Genomic DNA, 22,008 nt, shown 5'->3' with positions numbered 1-22,008 from the left:
TAGTCTAAAAGGCCTTTTTGATGGTGATGTTGCTGCTATGGGACGTAGTTTAAATATCCTTATTGATAGATGTCAAAAAGTGACAAGTAACACTTTGCAAAAAGTAGGTTCTACGAAAAAAAGTGTAAAAATCAATTTTAAGTGACAAGTTTACCAATAACATTTATTTTTTATGTAGAAATACATTCAAAAAATTGAAAAAACAAAACAAAAAAAAATTTTTTTTTTGGCGAAATTGACCTAAACTCATATTACATTTTTTACTTCTTTTGACCTCAGAAATGCGTGGTTAAAATTATTCGGTTTCCTCATGTTATAAATACTTAAACATAGAAAACAACCATGACTCAAGAACAAATATTTGTGTCATCACACAAATAAACATAAAAAAAACGTAAATGCCAAAATGTTAAAAGCTGTTCTATACTAGCTTTATAGAGTAAAAAGACATGGTATACTCGTGTATAACATATCTCTTTATACACATGCCCTTTAACTCGTTTTCACAAATCGTGGCCCAATATTACAGGGTACTAAAATAAAGCCACGAAAAGTCTGCAGCGATTTTGATAGCCCTCGCAGTGCCAGTGTTATTTGTACGTCATAGTTTCATAGAAGTTTGACGTTTAAAATAATACTTGCACTGCGTGAGCTATCAAATCCGCTGCAGACTTTTCTTGATCTGACTCTATGTTATATTTTCAAAATAGTTGAAATTTGACTTAATGTCACTATGACAATGTTCATATTTCAGTTCGATAAAAGTGAAATATTGGACCAGCGAAATATCTCCTGAAATTAGAACAAGCTGTCAAAATCGCTAAAGACATGACATGACAATAAAATTGTTTCCATTTGATGTTGCAAGCAGCCGTATTATTGTTCGCATTCTAGTTTAACCATCTCAGAGCGGCGGCCAACTAGGCCACACGTTCAATTAGTATGTAGATCATCAAACGGTCGCCTGTTAACATTTTCTTATACTTAGGAAGCTTTTTAATTATAATGAAAGTTGAGTAATTGGATCATAACGAATGAATCGATGTATTTTCTAAACAAATTTTCTTTTAATTATGGGAACGCGCGAATGTAGTTTTCCTTTAGTTTTAACTATCGGGACAAAATATTTAAGGAAAAATTACACTGAATAGCTTACCTACCCGATATTGACAGAAATCTACCTGAGCATTATTTTACTATTAGTTACGATACCATGATGTGTCAGATACTTACCTGCATTAACAAATAGATATCGTTGGAAAATAAATCATAATATAAAGGATGTTATCGAGTCGGCAGTGGCGAAGGTAGGTAGGTAGGTAGTAGTAGATTTATAGACGCAGAATAGAAATGTTGTTACAAATTTAGGTATTGGTTTTATAGAAATCATAACTGCAGCGATTTGCTTTTCTGTTTATCTTAATTATTATCATTATCTACCTTGATGGGTAACATTCATTTATTTAAAGTTACCTTTAAAGTTAAGGGGGAGGCCTATGTTCAGCAGTGGACGTCTTATGGCTAAAGGGGAGGCCTATGTTCAGCAGTGGACGTCTTAAGTATGGCTGAGATGACCTTTAAAGTACCATCTCTGTTCCAGGCAAGGAGGAGATGCTGCAGTCCCAGGACTTCAGGCAGTGCAAGCTTCAGGACATCAAGGCTCTCAAGAAGAAGCACGAGGCCTTCGAGTCCGACCTCGCCGCGCACCAAGACCGCGTCGAGCAGATCGCCGCCATTGCTCAGGAACTCAAGTAAATAACAACCTTATTGTGTTATATTTAAGGTTTAAATTCGTGTGTCACCTTTAGCAACTTCATTTACCAAAAACCGGGAACTCGTATAAATAAAAACCTTATGATTATCGTGTTAGGGCGCAAATTAGTATGTCAACTTTTTGAACGTCAATCGGCGCATCCATTTGCCGTGCCACTGACGCCACGGGGGTAAAATTTAGTTTTGTGAACAAATAATGCCAACCTAAAAGTGGCGTGTTTTTCAGTAGATTTTCATCAAAAAACGATCGACGTCAAATGCCGTCTTTGGCATCGTTGTCACGATTTTGTGTTGACGTCAATTGCCGTCTGTGGCGATCAAAAGGACAGGTCTTTTACATTGCCATTCTTGCCAGTGATTTTGAACTATCTTCAAGCAAATAATTGTATTATAGCGATCCTTCATTTATAGATAACACGAAAAACTCAAGAAAAGAGACTCTAAAAGTCTACTAACTATTCTATTGTATTTTAAATCTTTATTTTGAATTGCGATCTCTCGCTTGTCTCGGCAAGTTTTGACGTGTGGGTGGTTAGAGGTTAACTCCCTTTCGCGTAAAAACTCCTCCTTTTTGCAGTATCTAACAATATTGTTTACTTGCAGCACCCTGGAGTACCACGAGGTGGGCGCGGTGAACGCGCGCTGCCAGCGCATCTGCTCGCAGTGGGACCGCCTGGGCGCGCTCACGCAGCGCCGGCGCCAGGCGCTGGACGACGCCGAGCGCGTGCTGGAGCAGATCGACCTGCTGCATCTAGAGTTCGCCAAGCGCGCCGCGCCCTTCAACAACTGGTGAGTTTATAACGTTGTACCTGCAGCACCCTGCAGTACCACGAGGTGCCACCTCTGCTCGCAGTGGGACCGCCTGGGCGCGCTCACGCAGCGCCGGCGCCAGGCGCTGGACGACGCCGAGCGCGTGCTGGAGCAGATCGACCTGCTGCATCTAGAGTTCGCCAAGCGCGCCGCGCCCTTCAACAACTGGTGAGTTTATAACGTTGTACCTGCAGCACCCTGCAGTACCACGAGGTGCCACCTCTGCTCGCAGTGGGACCGCCTGGGCGCGCTCACGCAGCGCCGGCGCCAGGCGCTGGACGACGCCGAGCGCGTGCTGGAGCAGATCGACCTGCTGCATCTAGAGTTCGCCAAGCGCGCCGCGCCCTTCAACAACTGGTGAGTTTATAACGTTGTACCTGCAGCACCCTGCAGTACCACGAGGTGCCACCTCTGCTCGCAGTGGGACCGCCTGGGCGCGCTCACGCAGCGCCGGCGCCAGGCGCTGGACGACGCCGAGCGCGTGCTGGAGCAGATCGACCTGCTGCATCTAGAGTTCGCCAAGCGCGCCGCGCCCTTCAACAACTGGTGAGTTTATAACGTTGTACCTGCAGCACCCTGCAGTACCACGAGGTGCCACCTCTGCTCGCAGTGGGACCGCCTGGGCGCGCTCACGCAGCGCCGGCGCCAGGCGCTGGACGACGCCGAGCGCGTGCTGGAGCAGATCGACCTGCTGCATCTAGAGTTCGCCAAGCGCGCCGCGCCCTTCAACAACTGGTGAGTTTATAACGTTGTACCTGCAGCACCCTGCAGTACCACGAGGTGCCACCTCTGCTCGCAGTGGGACCGCCTGGGCGCGCTCACGCAGCGCCGGCGCCAGGCGCTGGACGACGCCGAGCGCGTGCTGGAGCAGATCGACCTGCTGCATCTAGAGTTCGCCAAGCGCGCCGCGCCCTTCAACAACTGGTGAGTTTATAACGTTGTACCTGCAGCACCCTGCAGTACCACGAGGTGCCACCTCTGCTCGCAGTGGGACCGCCTGGGCGCGCTCACGCAGCGCCGGCGCCAGGCGCTGGACGACGCCGAGCGCGTGCTGGAGCAGATCGACCTGCTGCATCTAGAGTTCGCCAAGCGCGCCGCGCCCTTCAACAACTGGTGAGTTTATAACGTTGTACCTGCAGCACCCTGCAGTACCACGAGGTGCCACCTCTGCTCGCAGTGGGACCGCCTGGGCGCGCTCACGCAGCGCCGGCGCCAGGCGCTGGACGACGCCGAGCGCGTGCTGGAGCAGATCGACCTGCTGCATCTAGAGTTCGCCAAGCGCGCCGCGCCCTTCAACAACTGGTGAGTTTATAACGTTGTACCTGCAGCACCCTGCAGTACCACGAGGTGCCACCTCTGCTCGCAGTGGGACCGCCTGGGCGCGCTCACGCAGCGCCGGCGCCAGGCGCTGGACGACGCCGAGCGCGTGCTGGAGCAGATCGACCTGCTGCATCTAGAGTTCGCCAAGCGCGCCGCGCCCTTCAACAACTGGTGAGTTTATAACGTTGTACCTGCAGCACCCTGCAGTACCACGAGGTGCCACCTCTGCTCGCAGTGGGACCGCCTGGGCGCGCTCACGCAGCGCCGGCGCCAGGCGCTGGACGACGCCGAGCGCGTGCTGGAGCAGATCGACCTGCTGCATCTAGAGTTCGCCAAGCGCGCCGCGCCCTTCAACAACTGGTGAGTTTATAACGTTGTACCTGCAGCACCCTGCAGTACCACGAGGTGCCACCTCTGCTCGCAGTGGGACCGCCTGGGCGCGCTCACGCAGCGCCGGCGCCAGGCGCTGGACGACGCCGAGCGCGTGCTGGAGCAGATCGACCTGCTGCATCTAGAGTTCGCCAAGCGCGCCGCGCCCTTCAACAACTGGTGAGTTTATAACGTTGTACCTGCAGCACCCTGCAGTACCACGAGGTGCCACCTCTGCTCGCAGTGGGACCGCCTGGGCGCGCTCACGCAGCGCCGGCGCCAGGCGCTGGACGACGCCGAGCGCGTGCTGGAGCAGATCGACCTGCTGCATCTAGAGTTCGCCAAGCGCGCCGCGCCCTTCAACAACTGGTGAGTTTATAACGTTGTACCTGCAGCACCCTGCAGTACCACGAGGTGCCACCTCTGCTCGCAGTGGGACCGCCTGGGCGCGCTCACGCAGCGCCGGCGCCAGGCGCTGGACGACGCCGAGCGCGTGCTGGAGCAGATCGACCTGCTGCATCTAGAGTTCGCCAAGCGCGCCGCGCCCTTCAACAACTGGTGAGTTTATAACGTTGTACCTGCAGCACCCTGCAGTACCACGAGGTGCCACCTCTGCTCGCAGTGGGACCGCCTGGGCGCGCTCACGCAGCGCCGGCGCCAGGCGCTGGACGACGCCGAGCGCGTGCTGGAGCAGATCGACCTGCTGCATCTAGAGTTCGCCAAGCGCGCCGCGCCCTTCAACAACTGGTGAGTTTATAACGTTGTACCTGCAGCACCCTGCAGTACCACGAGGTGCCACCTCTGCTCGCAGTGGGACCGCCTGGGCGCGCTCACGCAGCGCCGGCGCCAGGCGCTGGACGACGCCGAGCGCGTGCTGGAGCAGATCGACCTGCTGCATCTAGAGTTCGCCAAGCGCGCCGCGCCCTTCAACAACTGGTGAGTTTATAACGTTGTACCTGCAGCACCCTGCAGTACCACGAGGTGCCACCTCTGCTCGCAGTGGGACCGCCTGGGCGCGCTCACGCAGCGCCGGCGCCAGGCGCTGGACGACGCCGAGCGCGTGCTGGAGCAGATCGACCTGCTGCATCTAGAGTTCGCCAAGCGCGCCGCGCCCTTCAACAACTGGTGAGTTTATAACGTTGTACCTGCAGCACCCTGCAGTACCACGAGGTGCCACCTCTGCTCGCAGTGGGACCGCCTGGGCGCGCTCACGCAGCGCCGGCGCCAGGCGCTGGACGACGCCGAGCGCGTGCTGGAGCAGATCGACCTGCTGCATCTAGAGTTCGCCAAGCGCGCCGCGCCCTTCAACAACTGGTGAGTTTATAACGTTGTACCTGCAGCACCCTGCAGTACCACGAGGTGCCACCTCTGCTCGCAGTGGGACCGCCTGGGCGCGCTCACGCAGCGCCGGCGCCAGGCGCTGGACGACGCCGAGCGCGTGCTGGAGCAGATCGACCTGCTGCATCTAGAGTTCGCCAAGCGCGCCGCGCCCTTCAACAACTGGTGAGTTTATAACGTTGTACCTGCAGCACCCTGCAGTACCACGAGGTGCCACCTCTGCTCGCAGTGGGACCGCCTGGGCGCGCTCACGCAGCGCCGGCGCCAGGCGCTGGACGACGCCGAGCGCGTGCTGGAGCAGATCGACCTGCTGCATCTAGAGTTCGCCAAGCGCGCCGCGCCCTTCAACAACTGGTGAGTTTATAACGTTGTACCTGCAGCACCCTGCAGTACCACGAGGTGCCACCTCTGCTCGCAGTGGGACCGCCTGGGCGCGCTCACGCAGCGCCGGCGCCAGGCGCTGGACGACGCCGAGCGCGTGCTGGAGCAGATCGACCTGCTGCATCTAGAGTTCGCCAAGCGCGCCGCGCCCTTCAACAACTGGTGAGTTTATAACGTTGTACCTGCAGCACCCTGCAGTACCACGAGGTGCCACCTCTGCTCGCAGTGGGACCGCCTGGGCGCGCTCACGCAGCGCCGGCGCCAGGCGCTGGACGACGCCGAGCGCGTGCTGGAGCAGATCGACCTGCTGCATCTAGAGTTCGCCAAGCGCGCCGCGCCCTTCAACAACTGGTGAGTTTATAACGTTGTACCTGCAGCACCCTGCAGTACCACGAGGTGCCACCTCTGCTCGCAGTGGGACCGCCTGGGCGCGCTCACGCAGCGCCGGCGCCAGGCGCTGGACGACGCCGAGCGCGTGCTGGAGCAGATCGACCTGCTGCATCTAGAGTTCGCCAAGCGCGCCGCGCCCTTCAACAACTGGTGAGTTTATAACGTTGTACCTGCAGCACCCTGCAGTACCACGAGGTGCCACCTCTGCTCGCAGTGGGACCGCCTGGGCGCGCTCACGCAGCGCCGGCGCCAGGCGCTGGACGACGCCGAGCGCGTGCTGGAGCAGATCGACCTGCTGCATCTAGAGTTCGCCAAGCGCGCCGCGCCCTTCAACAACTGGTGAGTTTATAACGTTGTACCTGCAGCACCCTGCAGTACCACGAGGTGCCACCTCTGCTCGCAGTGGGACCGCCTGGGCGCGCTCACGCAGCGCCGGCGCCAGGCGCTGGACGACGCCGAGCGCGTGCTGGAGCAGATCGACCTGCTGCATCTAGAGTTCGCCAAGCGCGCCGCGCCCTTCAACAACTGGTGAGTTTATAACGTTGTACCTGCAGCACCCTGCAGTACCACGAGGTGCCACCTCTGCTCGCAGTGGGACCGCCTGGGCGCGCTCACGCAGCGCCGGCGCCAGGCGCTGGACGACGCCGAGCGCGTGCTGGAGCAGATCGACCTGCTGCATCTAGAGTTCGCCAAGCGCGCCGCGCCCTTCAACAACTGGTGAGTTTATAACGTTGTACCTGCAGCACCCTGCAGTACCACGAGGTGCCACCTCTGCTCGCAGTGGGACCGCCTGGGCGCGCTCACGCAGCGCCGGCGCCAGGCGCTGGACGACGCCGAGCGCGTGCTGGAGCAGATCGACCTGCTGCATCTAGAGTTCGCCAAGCGCGCCGCGCCCTTCAACAACTGGTGAGTTTTGCATCTCTTCTTTGTCCCTCCCTTGTGACTGAGGATCGTGAGTACTTGCTTTTACAGTTCCTTTGATTTGTCACCAAAGGTCTCGATCTCCCGGAGCCCTCCCTGCTTGATGGAATTTGCATGATGTGGCCTCGTCAACTTGGTCAGACACCATCTAGTTGGTAGGGGCCCTGAAGTCTTTCGCCTTCCATTTGGAAAATATGAAGTGAGAATGGTTGGAAAACAACAATCACTTTTACTAAGTTTTCATTATCTCTACGCATAACATGGCAAAAGAAGATTCAAATCAAAGCCAGAGAAGGAGATGGAAATGGAGATTCGCATATTACTTTCCTTATGGACTTTCTTTCTTCTTTCTTTGAAGGAGGCGTCATATGATTTCCGGAATACAAAACGCGGACAAAACGCAAGGTTGAACACCACCCGTGTGTAATAAAAAAAAAGAAACTTTGCGATTATACTTTGAATTTAAGTTGCCCTCATATTATCATCAATATTGCTAGACGTCAAACTTGTAGAAGGTGTGTGAAATTCTCCCCAGATTTTTATAAATTATCGCTTTTTATAACCAACATTTCGAAGTCACCGAAGGTATTCATAACGGGCATGCACTGAATGACAAAAACTTAAAATTTTATTAATTCTTTTCTCTCCTGAAGAAGTAATAATAAATCGGACATGTTTCCAGGCTGGACGGCACGCGCGAGGATCTCGTGGACATGTTCATCGTGCACACCATCGAGGAGATCTCCGGGCTCATGGACGCGCACGCGCGCTTCAAGGCCACGCTCGGCGAGGCCGACAAGGAGTACCAGGTATAGCCGTATAGATCAAGCTTATCACTGTTACTGTGTAACTGTATTAGTCTATCCAAGCTGACCTTAGGGTGGTATCCTGTCAAACCTTATTAAGCAAAATGTGAGACGCAATACACAGTGGACAAAGATATTGAACAGATGGAATACCACCCTTAGATATAGATCAAATACGCAAACAATACCTGCATGAGTGATAACGTTTCGTAATTAAATTCTTGTGTTTATCTTGAGTCGCAGAAGAACCTCTTTCTCCTTGAGTTATAAGGGCATTTTCATTTTAACTTGTACTTTAATGCGCGACTTAAGTCGTGTTTCAGTAACGCCTAACCGTTACATTCCTGACAAAATGTATGGGATTTGACATTAACCGTCAGTTTTGTAACGATTGCTAACCGGCCGTCAATGATACACAGTTAAGTGAAAATGTATGTTATATAGGTATGTGGTGTGATGCAGTTATAAAAGTGTTTTGAATGAATATCCTTGTCCCAGGCGATAGTGAACCTGGTGCACCAAGTGGAGTCCATCGTGAAGCAGCACCAGATCCCCGGCGGTCTCGAGAACCCCTACACCACACTCACCGCACACGTAAGTTACCATTTTATTTCACCTTACAGTTCTGGGGCTAGATCCGGCTCGAAGCATTATTTACACAGCGCAGTTAATACAATATAACTTTGTTTTAAGGACACACGAAAGAATCCCTTTCGTTCGCCAGATCAAGTACCGGAACTGCATATAAGGGGTATAATTAAACAAGTGTTAGACTTCTGGAACTGTGTTAACAGATCGCTGGTCCAATATTACAGGGTTCTATGTAACATTTTCAAGATAGTTGGAATTCGACTTATTGTTAATGTCACAATGACAATGTTCAAATTTGAATTGGATAATAGTGAAACATAGAACCCTGTTATATTGGGCCAACGAGATAGTATAGAGTAAATAATCTAGAAAATGTGCGTTTGAATGACGTGCCAACCAAGGCTCAGAACTCGCTATCCTCTAGCCGCCCAGAGACCTATAAAAAGGTCTCGTGGACCATTCTAATTTGAATCTTTGTTTTGACAAAACAAAATTGCATTTTTCTTGGCAAGTTTTGACGTCTGGGCGGCTAGAGGTTCGTTCATAACATATGATATATTCTTTAGGACGGGTTTGAACGTTGTGTAATGTTGGCAGGAGTTGAACCGCAAGTGGTCGGACGTGCGGCAGCTGGTGCCGCAGCGGGACGGCACGCTGGCGGCCGAGCTGCGCAAGCAGCAGAACAACGAGACCCTCCGCCGCCAGTTCGCTGAGAAGGCCAACGCCGTCGGGCCCTGGATCGAGCGCCAGATGGACGCCGTCACCGCCATCGGCATGGGCCTGCAGGTAACACACCACCTGCAAAACAACGAGACACTCCGCCGCCAGTTCGCGGAGAAGGCCAACGCCGTCGGGCCCTGGACCGAGCGCCAGATGGACGCCGTCACCGCCATCGGCATGGGTCTGCAGGTAACACACCACCTGCAGAACAACGAGACCCTCCGCCGCCAGTTCGCGGAGAAGGCCAACGCCGTCGGGCCCTGGATCGAGCGCCAGATGGACGCCGTCACCGCCATCGGCATGGGCCTGCAGGTAACACACCACCTGCAGAACAACGAGACCCTCCGCCGCCAGTTCGCGGAGAAGGCCAACGCCGTCGGGCCCTGGATCGAGCGCCAGATGGACGCCGTCACCGCCATCGGCATGGGCCTGCAGGTAACACACCACCTGCAGAACAACGAGACCCTCCGCCGCAAGTTCGCGGAGAAGGCCAACGCCGTCGGGCCCTGGACCGAGCGCCAGATGGACGCCGTCACCGCCATCGGCATGGGTCTGCAGGTAACACACCACCTGCAGAACAACGAGACCCTCCGCCGCCAGTTCGCGGAGAAGGCCAACGCCGTCGGGCCCTGGATCGAGCGCCAGATGGACGCCGTCACCGCCATCGGCATGGGCCTGCAGGTAACACACCACCTACAGAACAACGAGACCCTCCGCCGCCAGTTCGCGGAGAAGGCCAACGCCGTCGGGCCCTGGATCGAGCGCCAGATGGACGCCGTCACCGCCATCGGCATGGGCCTGCAGGTAACGCACCACCTGCAGAACGAGACCCTCCGCCGGCTGTTCGCGGAGAAGGCCAACGCCGTCGGACCCTGGATCGAGCGCCAGATGGACGCCGTCACCGCCATCGGCATGGGCCTGCAGGTAACACACCACCTGCAGAACAACGAGACCCTCCGCCGCCAGTTCGCGGAGAAGGCCAACGCCGTCGGGCCTTGGATCGAGCGCCAGATGGACGCCGTCACCGCCATCGGCATGGGCCTGCAGGTAACATATCCTACAGAGTTCTCACTTTCTGGCAAAACCGCTGCCTGATAGCTGAAAGTCAGGACCCTCTCACTAACTTTTATTGTCTTTGTCACTCGCTAGACTGTGCCTTAATTACTGGTGAGACCAGTAGTAAGCTGAGGGCACCTGAATAAGTTATATAAGTACCAGTGGTATACACACACACATTTCCGTTGCCCCACATTTAGTTTTGGAAACTTAATTTGTGTCACAGGATGGTCAATTGGTCAGTATCAAATTTCACGAATGCCTTTTGGACTGAAAAACTTACCATGGGTAATACAACTGTTAGAAGATATTGCAGCACTATGGATTTTTCCCCTAAAATCGGACATCACCAATTTCATATTTTTGTTTAATAATCTTAAAGCTATTTCTTCTGTCATTATTTGTATTTCAAAGCCGAATTCCAAGCTGCATACTTCGCAAAAGGCAACTTGATCATTTTTGTACCTTACTCTCTTCTATCGGAATCCAAGACGCAGCAAGTGTCCTACGACTATCCCATTACTTACAGTTAGATAGCTTCCAGTCTCCTTAAAGAGACCATTTGTTGTAGTTTAATATTTATGATTTTAATTTTATGAGTTTAATATTTATAATATTATTTGGCAGGGCTCGCTAGAAGACCAGCTCCGACGACTGAAGGAGTACGAAGCCGGAGTGTACGCATACAAGCCGCACATCGAGGAGCTCGAACGCATCCACCAGGCCGTGCAGGAGGGCATGATCTTCGAGAACAGGTACTTATTATCTTATTATTCGGGGGCCCTCACCACACACCTCAACCATACCCCACCAACCCCCAACCAACCATACACCTCAAGCCATTGGGATCTTTTGTTCAATCGCCCCCTCAAGAGCAACCATTTGTTTACCAAGCCTACCTACTATAGTTCGTTTTTTTAGCATTAGAAATAATTGAATAACACGTTTTAAAAATAAGTTACGGCAAATATGTAACAATTCTGAATCTAATACGATCATTTATATTCTTCTGCTTTCATAAGTAATAGTTATTGATTTTAAAAAGAGTTTTTCAATTAAAAGACATGTCAAGATCGCTTACCTTCTTTCAAGTTCTTTCTAATGCTAAAAAAACGAACTATAGGTGTAGGATACCTAGAGGAATTCATGTTAACACTGAAGGCCAGCCAGTGTGCGGAACAAGCATTTTCGTACTGAATATACTTGTGCCGCACACTGGTGGAACCCCACCTTTAAGACAAACAAATTATTCTTAACCATCATGTACTATCCGGGGTATATAGGTATTATTGATACAATTAACTAACCATTTTAAACTCATTAAACTGTATTGCAACGAGTAAAGGTGCAGCGAAAAAACTAATTGTCAACAGCGTCAAAGTATCGTCTCCTCACTTTTATAACCAATACCACCATGTCTCAGGTACTCACAATACACGATGGAGACCCTCCGCGTGGGCTGGGAGCAGCTGCTCACATCCATCAACCGCACCATCAACGAGGTCGAGAACCAGATCCTCACCCGCGACTCCAAGGGCATCACGCAAGAACAGCTCACCGAGTTCCGCGCCTCCTTCAACCACTTCGACAAGAACCGCACTGGTGAGAAAATAGACCTTACATCTTTAGGATAGGACTCAATATCGTTTGAACAACCGCACCATCAACGAGGTCGAGAACCAGATCCTCACCCGCGACTCCAAGGGCATCACGCAAGAACAGCTCACCGAGTTCCGCGCCTCCTTCAACCACTTCGACAAGAACCGCACTGGTGAGAAAATAGACCTTACGTCTCTAGGATAGGACACAATATCGTTTGAGCAACCGCACCATCAACGAGGTCGACAACTAGATCCTCACCCGGGACTCCAAGGGCATCACGCAAGAACAGCTCACCGAGTTCCGCGCCACCTTCAACCACTTCGACAAGAACCGCACTGGTGAGAAAATAGACCTTACGTCTTTAGGATAGGACACAATATCGTTTGAGCAACCGCACCATCAACGAGGTCGAGAACCAGATCCTCACCCGGGACTCCAAGGGCATCACGCAAGAACAGCTCATCGAGTTCCGCGCCTCCTTCAACCACTTCGACAAGAACCGCACCGGTGAGAAAATAGACCTTACATCTTTAGGATAGGACTCAATATCGTTTGAGCAACTGCACCATCAACGAGGTCGAGAACCAGATACTCACCCGCGACTCCAAGGCCATCACGCAAGAACAGCTCACCGAGTTCCGCGCCTCCTTCAACCACTTCGACAAGAACCGCACCGGTGAGAAAATAGACCTTACGTCTTTAGGATAAGGCTCAATATCGTTTGAACAACCGCACGATCAACGAGGTCGAGAACCAGATCCTCACGCGCGACTCCAAGGGCATCACGCAAGAACAGCTCACCGATTTCCGCGCCTCCTTCAACCACTTCGACAAGAACCGCACTGGTGAGAAAATAGACCTTACGTCTTTAGGATAGGACTCAATATCGGTTGAGCAACTGCACCGTCAACGAGGTCGAGAACCAGACCCGCGACTCCAAGGGCATCACGCAAGAACCTCTCTCTCTTCTCTTTCTCTTGTTGTGTATAGGACTCAGAATTGTCTTCAAAAGTAGCCTAAATAGGCCCCGTGCATGAACTATAGGGGGCAGCATAGGAGCCGTCAGATTTTTCGCTTCCGATGTAGCCTACAAGATGGCAGAACCTACTATGCACAAGGAAACGTACCGACGTGAACGGTAGATAGCACTTGCTTTGGAAATGTACATATGCACATATGTTTCCGATTCAGGCCACAAGATGGCAGACCGTCCAACTCGCACGGTCCCTATAGTGTCAGCGAAAGTAGACTTTAATAAAACTGGCCACTACTCACGTAACGTTTAGGTCGAGAATTGCTCGACATCTTTTGATCCTTATGAAGATCGTCATCTGAAATTCCACCTGTGAACATAGCCAAACCTAGGCGGTAGTAAGAGACAATTTTAAACTGAACCGTATGCACAAATAAATAATGCCTAAATTCATTTGTTCCAGGCCGTCTCGCCCCCGAGGAACTCAAGTCGTGCTTAGTGTCGGTCGGCTACAGCATCGGCAAGGACAGGCAAGGAGAGCTCGACTTCCAACGCATCTTGGCCGTTGTCGACCCCAACAACACAGGTAAACAACACTTTAAACCTATGGTGTTAGAGTACATTATTTGTTGATCGTCTTTTTTCACGTCATTGTTGTCATCCCATATTTACCGACTATAGGAGTGTTCGATTTCATTTTTTTGCCCGACATGTGTAAAATAAAATACAGCGGTTATATAAAATTGTTGAGAACTGCTACACACAGCACAGCTGTTGCATTCAACAGTTTTCAATATATATTTTTGAGCGGAATAAATCCGTCACAGCTAAATCTGCAATTAAATAGTTTGGCAACATCACTGTAACTATTACATTTCTATATACATAACAATAAAATGATGTTGTTGCCAAATATTTATGTCGTATCGAAAAATGCAGCTATGCAACTTACGCTAAGGTCGGAATCTCGGAAGAAAGAACTTTATTGCAAGGTGCATTAAGGTCACTTTTCGCATCTTATTACAAGGTGCATTAAGGTCACATTCGCATCTTATTGCAAGGTGTATTACTGTCTCTTTTCTACGAAACAACATAAATGATTATTTGTAATTTAGCTTGGATTATAAGAACTACATCAGTTACTTGCATTCTGCGCAGAATGTCGCTTACTTTTATTATATTCTGTTGAATTACGTTACCTTTTCCTACCCACTTAAATATATACGTCTCACACATGATTTTTCCTTCACAAGTTTACAACATTCAAATCAAACACTTTTCTTGTCTCATACACTTTTTACTAACGGAAATTATATATATGTAATAAACCAATTTGTATTTTTGTTTAGGTTACGTGTCGTTCGATGCGTTCCTGGACTTCATGACTCGGGAATCCACAGACACAGACACCGCTGAGCAGGTCATCGACAGCTTTAGGATCTTAGCTGGTGATAAGGTGAGTCTAGATCATCACTACAATGCCTTAAAATTAAATCTAAAGTAGACAATTTCCGTACCATTTCGTACCTGGTCACAGTGACAATAGTATGAGATCCCTAGCGTCTTTCATATTGATTGTAACTGTGACAAGGTACGATATGGTACTGAAATTAAATTCCTTGGTCGTACATTTCATATTTAAACTTACGTCAGCAGGCATTAGCATAGGTATCAAGTACTGGGACGTTTACCTTACCTATACCTACTGATGAAGCCAAAATACGCTTGTGAAGTGGTTTAAACGCGCAACATACCTACATATTTCATTATTCCTGTAAATAAAATTACTCAAAAATAATAGACCGAAATTGAAATCAGAAAGAGCCGTATGCGGCTCGCGGTTTGCCGACCCCTGAGTTGTAGATATGCATGAGAATCAAGAAGTAAGAAAAACAACCTACTGTATTCTTATTCGGCTGTTGCAAGGCGGTGGCGATTTTCCTACGCGATACACTTATTCAGATTGATTTCCGATTAATCTCTCAAAAATGTCTTCCCGAAACAGATCTTAAACAAAATCAATAATGCAATCGTGAGAAATATTTGCAATGATTTACAACCGAACGAGTTGCCGCGCCAAAGCGATTTGCGTTTGTTTGACGTCAGTATATCATTGAAATACATAATGCATCGACCGCTCCCGTTGGCGATGAAAATCAATCAGTTTGAGCGCTTACGCACGCTCGACTCGATCCGAGGAATCTCGCGCCAAATCCGCATGTCGCGTACGGAGTTCGAAAACGCATGTGTTTCGTGTGCATTTCGTATTTCCTCGCCGCCACCGCCTCCACCTCCGCCGCCGCCACCTCCGCCGCTTTCCTCGTCACGAAATTGACTGTTAAAATGTGATTTGTTTGGACGCAGTGAGCGCTAAAGTGAGTGAAGTTCATGAAACTACGTCATTGCAGGTAGAAATAGTACGGCTCGTATCTACACAGCAGTTCTCTATATAACTACTCACGACATTGGATGTGAGGTTCCGCAATGTGTCACAATGAATAAAAACAATGTGGAATATATCTCTATGTAGTCAAACCGTAACATCGTTTTACAGAAATATACTAACAAATTCATCTTTCTCTAGGTTCACGCTGAACCAATTTTGATAAGACTCATTCAAACCAATTAAAATTTTCCGCGCAAAGCTTGACGGAGCCCATGATCAAATAAAACAGTTTAACTAGGCTCACACACAGGGTGTGACCAAAGAGCATATAATCACTACGTTTTAAGAGTCGGCACTCTTGAACAATCCTCGAACTTATGAACTTCGAAATTATGAACGTACATATCCCAACACACCAAATACAGGCTTAAAGATCTCGCATCCAGGCCATAATTGTTAAAAAAAGAAAAACCACACAATACTACCAACACAAAAAAAAACAACGCTAGGGCTCGACACTTCCAGTACCTACTGTTTATCGATATCGATAAATGTGCGATACGTGCTGCTGTATTTACCTACTGTACTACCTATTAATAAAATAAAAGAACATTATATATATATAAACAATTTTATTTTACATGATAAAAATAACATAGTTTATTATTCAAGTAGGCATATTACAATATGCTGAATTCGCGCGCATTCTTTTTTAATCTGGTCCCTTTTTATTGAAGGCACTGGATGGAGAATGATTTCCACAAATGAACTTGTTTCCATTCAGCTTTTGAATAGGTAAATAAATACGCCAAATCCTCATTTCCTTTTCCTCAGCTTTGCCCATAATCGACATCTGAAATAAAGAGATTATCGATAAAATTGGTCGTACACTATTCGTGTCATAGGTTACTTAGTTTTTTACTTAAAAATACTTTATTCACAAAATATTTTCGTTTTAATCATGGATTGTACACGACTAAAACTAATTAAATTAGTAACTGTTAACGACTCAAAGTAAAAAATGAAAATATTGCATACAAACATCAGTTTACCGACCTGTTCGGATCAAGTTGGAAATTTGGCCAAAAATGCGTCAGTAGTTAGTCTTCTTACACACCCACTACAAACTTCACATTTCCTTAAAGATTTGGCCCCCATTTAAATAACAGCTAAAGTTATTTTACCAATTACAATAAAAAATAACCACGTATTTTCACGTTCACGACAATTCAAATGACGTTTGACGTTTTACTACCAATCATACCAACCTAAAGAAAAGTAAGTATAATACGTCTATGTTAAAAGCAAGTATGGTATGTGCCACCAAAATGCAACAGCAGTCATTTTAATTCGATAAGATTATTTCTATGCCTCAATGTTGGGAACAAGGGCTTTCATAATTTATCAAAGTATGGGGTGTCGATGGGCTGGGTGTGACATAAGCATACTTGTTCAATCAATGAAATAAATATTTTAGATGACAATGATGACGTAAGCTTGCGTCCCCCACGTGACCGCTGTTTTTTAGCAGTATGCCTAGAGTCAGACCAAGAATAGTCTGCAGCGGATTTGATAGCCCACGCAGTGAAAGTGTTATTTGAAACGTCAAACTTCTATGAAATTATGACGTTTAAATGACACTTGCACTGCGTGGGCTATCAAATCCGCTGCATACTTTTTTTGGTCAGACTAGTTAAAAAGCCCTTCCTTTTTAGCCCTCGCCACGTTGCGGATTTTCGATGGAACTAATTTATTTTAATGGCAATTATTTTGTTTGACATCCGACATTGAAAGTCATTGAATGTCACCGATGTAAACAAATCGAAAATGATTGTAAATATTTCAGGATAATAATAGATTTTGCAATCAAAATGCCCAAAAAAATTCACACCGATGCTAAACAAATAATTTTAAATACATTAAAATACTTGCGACAGAAAAAGGATACGGGATTCAGTAGCATTCCATTAAACAATGTTGTGAAATTATTTGTTGACATGACGGGTACTGATTTTCATAGTGAGTTTGTAATAAACTGGTTAGTTTTGTACTAAATATGAATATTAATTATTAAATTATTATTTTTCTCATTTAAGGCGTCTTTAGTGCTATAATCAAAAATATTTATTATAAGAATGAGCCATTACCACCACGAGTGACTGAATCTGGTAAATATATATACGGAGGTCGAATATTTAGAATCAAATTATGGCGGATAGGTAAATTATTCATACTTAATTATCAACTAAACATGCTCTTTCGATTGGGTTTCGATTGGGAAACATACTTCTACAACTCACATGTACATAATTGTATACCTCACTCGCTCTTGCACGATGCCAATACACACTGTCCCGACTATTCATGACGTACACGTATTGTTGCTATATGTAAGCTGTTTGTAGCGACATTATATCAGGGCTAAAAAAGAACTTGTCAGGCTATACTAGGTTGAAAAAGAGGCTTAAACTTTTTCTTAAGACTTGGCTGGACACTGCCAGTGTTTTTAGAATATATAGGATGCGTGTGTCTAGATTTTACGTCAACGATATGTTACATTTTTGCATCTTCAGTACTTAATAATGAGGCGAAAAATGTACCTACACGTATAATTGACGTCTTGTGTAACACAAAGCCCTGGTGACCGTGCCGTCATATAGCGGCCGTCTCCATACAAAATACTACGACATCCATATTTAGGCGTACTATTTTATATGGAGACGGCCGCTATATGACGGCACCGCTATCCTAGGAAAACCGAGCTTTAGCGGCATTTGTAAGCAAATCGTTGTTGGCAGCCGTACATCACGGCGGAAGAGCTGCGCCGCGAGCTGCCCCCGGACCAGGCGGAGTACTGCGTGGCGCGCATGCCGCCCTACCGCGGCGGCGGCCCGCCCGGCGCGCTCGACTACATGGCCTTCTCCACCGCGCTCTACGGCGAGACCGACCTCTAGGTATGTACCTATGTACATGTCACATAACAGGTTCTGCCTGCGGACACAGAATAAATAATAGTATGTACTAGGCACAGAAGATTCACTCTCTAACAAAACGCGTCTGTTACGATTAGGACAGATATGACCGCTAGGTGGCGACAGCGCCACGCGCGGCTTATGGCTAGCCACCAAAATTGGTGTGGGACGGATGTACTTTTAGCTACCTGTTGCAAAGCGACGAAATCGCGGAGTGCGCCACGCCTGCTACGGATGGCCGTCCATAGGGAGTGGCGTAGCGCAGGGGCGGCAAAGCGGGCAAAATGCCACGGGCCCCTAGCTATCCCACACCTGTCAATGATCGTGTACTTTCACTGTTAAGCTATTTAGTGTTCAAGCTTTGTTCAATACACAAGTATGCTATAAAATGTCCAATGTAAAATCTAGATGGGTGGAAAATGAATGCCCATGACTGTACTCTTTACCATAAACTAGTCAGGTCATTTAGGCCATCAACAATAACTGCTCGCTGTATCTATTGATGAAATGTGCTGTACGTATTTAATGTAAAGTCCGGTTTAGTAGATTTTTTTGACTAAGTACCTACCTAATAAAAAAACATGATCAGGGTCAAAGAAATAACCCTTTCCTCCAAAAAATATATTTTCTTGTCGCTTCAGTCCTCCGTTATTTATAGACTCAGTGATTACGAATGACCTAGACTTTTCTACTGGTGTTAATCTTTGAAAATTTTTAGTGGCACTTCCAACAAATATTCTGGCCTCCTTCCAACTTGGTCCAGTGCCTAATACTGTTTTGACTATTAATAATAAACTTTCGTATATATAATGTGCTCTTATTTTCTAGATACTAAAATATGTTCTCAGGCGCAGGTTGATCGAGTCGCGTCATAATCATCTCACCGGGAGCAGCCACAGGATGCCGCGCCGGCCGCGAGGCAGACATGTTTCCCTTACGTTGACGGCGAGCCCTATTCTGCCAACGTAACGCAAACATCTTCTGCCGAAACTTAATATTTAATACAGTCCTGTATAAACTTAAGTATGTGCAATGTTCAAACCAAAAATGCCATTAACTTTCACACCGTTACTCTTCTCCCTAATGACTACCGTAAACTTTTGGCTCAAATCAGAGAAATCATCTGTAGAATACGTTTTCGACATCTCTATTTATACACTAGTGTTAGGTATTTTTAACTTTTATATGAAATTCTCAGGGAAGTCACAAAACATTTATTTGTAAGATGGAAATGGTGCTAATGTTAGGCTTGACTAATGTGTGACACCAAAATAAGACTCATTCACGTTGTGAGAATGTTTTTGTTATATTTTTTTATTTATAAGCAAAATATTATTTATACAAAGATCATTTTAATTACTGCCATTAGTAATTTATAGTACTTCGATGGTAGGTACGTAAAGTTTTAAGCTGTCCAAATTCGTAAATGCAGGGAAGTGTCACACAAATTATTTATATCATAGATTGCCATAGCTTGCCTGCATCTATTTATTTATCATTTTTTATATGATTATCGTTTTTGAGAGTATTTTTGTTTGAGTACTCTAAATAAATGATCTGCCATATTTGTCTTTTAATAATGACTGTGTTGATAATCCAACCAATATCGTATGAGAAAGATTGGCACAGTAAATAAGAATGAATTATGTGCCCAAAAAGTATACTAACTCGAATGTACAGCTAATTTAATAAAAAGCTCTTAAACACACTGTTTCTTTTTATTCTCTCATTGAGACTATCACCTAGATAAGTATAGTTGCAGAGATAGTTGACCCCTTGCAAACAAATATCTATGCAGGGGGGTCAGTTATCGCTGCAGCTGACTAGTGTCATTCTATGGAACTTGCTAACTATGTAAACAAGCCGCCATATTGAAATTGTCACTGAATTATGAATTTATTAGTGACTTTTGTTTACATAGTTAACAAGTTCCATAGAATGACACTTTATATCTGTTTATTATCCTTTGCAAGATGGTGCTAAAAGGACTGTGCACATTTGCATTCTGTTGAAAATAAATAAAATAATATACAACTTAAGTAATCTTGATGGCCCATGCTTAACATCATCTAGGTAGTATAACTGATGACAGTGATGACTATTGCCATTTGAGGCCCATTTAAAATGCATTCAATTAAATTTTGAAATCATGTTACCTATTTGAAGAGGAAATTTATTTCATTACATGACCATTATTCTAAGTTTATAATTATATGCTTTTCAAATCAAGCAACAAACATGGAAATCGGAATGTAACTCAAGAATCATTTCAAAATGAAATTATTTGTAATTTACGTGAAGGGTATTAGAAAACGACTTGTCGTAAAAGCATCAAAATTGTAGAGAAATTCAGCTATTATTTTGGGACTTAAACGTGATTTGAGGTCTGTCCATCAGGACTTCAGCATGGAGTTTGTTTCCACAATGATTTTTGTCCGACTCCTCTTGACTAAAAATATTTATCTGAGGGGAGCTAAATAATACAACTATATAGCATTAATATCTATTACATATGTCAGTCACAACAGGTGAGATAATCAATAATGATAAATTAAAACAATAATAGGTATATAACATCTTTGAGGACCTTATAAATTATTCTACATAAATTACCAAATCACTTGGCTTCTTCTTTTTTGTTCTCTTCCGCTGTTAGCAGAGCGCTTTTAATGCCAACCTTCTTCAGTTCTTCGACAAGTTCTCCGGATTGGTGCATTTGCAACATGATGTCGCAGCCTCCTACAAACTCTCCATTTATGAATACTTGTGGAATTGTCGGCCAGTTGGAGTAATCTTTTATGCCTGAAATATTACAAGAAAAAATTATAACACTTGGAAATACAAAAATAAAAGCATTCAAATTCAAAGTTTTGGAACTTTTTAGAATAATAGAAGGTCACATTCTAAGATAAAACAGTTACATTGGGAATTCTGGAAGTTAACATAAAGTGATAAGACAATCTTTGAGTATCTAAGAATAACAGTTAAGTTTAAACGTAAGAGATCTGTTAAGACTCGAGAGTTACACAACTGAACTAAATAATTTCTAACCCTGTCGAATATCTTCGTTCGCGAGGACATCGTGGCTGTCGTATGGCACCGCGTGCATCCGCATTATCTGCACAACAGCGTTACTGAATCCACATCTCGGCGCATCAGGAACACCTTTCATGAAGACTACCACTTTGTTGTTTTTCACCATTTTATCAATTTTTTCCTTAACTCCAGCATCCGCAAAAGAACGGCATGATATTTTTAGAGCATTATTATATAATGGCATAACACTTCTTCTAAATAAGACGTTCATTTTGCTTGGGAATTTAGTAAACAACAAAATATTTTAAGGAAAATTATTTTATAAGAAGAAAACAATTGAGTTTTTAGGTTAGCAATGACAGTGACATTTCAAAATTGAATGCACGAATGAATGAAACTAAGATCCAAATCATTCAATATCAATGAACAGAATTTTCCGACTCACGCATGAATTGAAATAATATAATTATTATTTCAATCCAGATCATGTAATGTTTTATAATTTTTAACGTTAATTTATAGAATTTGTTACTAAGAGTTGGTTTTTGGTTTGGTGAATATTGT

The 22,008-nt window shown here is 46.4% G+C and overlaps 2 protein-coding genes across 2 annotated transcripts in view; one reads left to right on the top strand and one right to left on the bottom strand.

The window, feature by feature from the left end:
- Positions 1–20,116, top strand: part of LOC134671335 (alpha-actinin, sarcomeric) — a 59,568-nt gene extending 39,452 nt beyond the window's left edge. The window contains exons 11-21 of the mRNA XM_063529162.1: positions 1,601–1,751; positions 2,377–2,562; positions 7,985–8,111; positions 8,607–8,702; positions 9,297–10,223; positions 11,103–11,230; positions 11,899–12,077; positions 13,514–13,636; positions 14,400–14,506; positions 18,235–18,390; positions 19,257–20,116. Coding sequence (XP_063385232.1) covers positions 1,601–1,751; positions 2,377–2,562; positions 7,985–8,111; positions 8,607–8,702; positions 9,297–10,223; positions 11,103–11,230; positions 11,899–12,077; positions 13,514–13,636; positions 14,400–14,506; positions 18,235–18,390 — 2,180 coding nt within the window. The 3' untranslated portion in view covers positions 19,257–20,116. The remainder of the gene's footprint in view (positions 1–1,600; positions 1,752–2,376; positions 2,563–7,984; positions 8,112–8,606; positions 8,703–9,296; positions 10,224–11,102; positions 11,231–11,898; positions 12,078–13,513; positions 13,637–14,399; positions 14,507–18,234; positions 18,391–19,256) is intronic.
- A 783-nt stretch (positions 20,117–20,899) lies between these two features.
- On the bottom strand, positions 20,900–21,809 carry LOC134671323 (uncharacterized monothiol glutaredoxin ycf64-like). Its single transcript, XM_063529149.1, has 2 exons — positions 21,460–21,809; positions 20,900–21,210 (listed from the first exon to the last, which is right to left on the bottom strand). Exons 1-2 carry the CDS (start codon positions 21,713–21,715, stop codon positions 21,026–21,028), a joined length of 441 nt encoding a protein of 146 aa, XP_063385219.1. The 5' UTR covers positions 21,716–21,809; the 3' UTR covers positions 20,900–21,025.
- Between the last annotated feature and the right edge of the window lie 199 nt (positions 21,810–22,008).

Source organism: Cydia fagiglandana, chromosome 15 (assembly GCF_963556715.1).
Source record: "Cydia fagiglandana chromosome 15, ilCydFagi1.1, whole genome shotgun sequence".
NCBI lineage: Eukaryota > Metazoa > Arthropoda > Insecta > Lepidoptera > Tortricidae > Cydia > Cydia fagiglandana.
The sequence above is the reverse complement of the archived record's forward strand: the minus strand, read 5'-3'. Positions and strand labels throughout refer to the sequence as shown.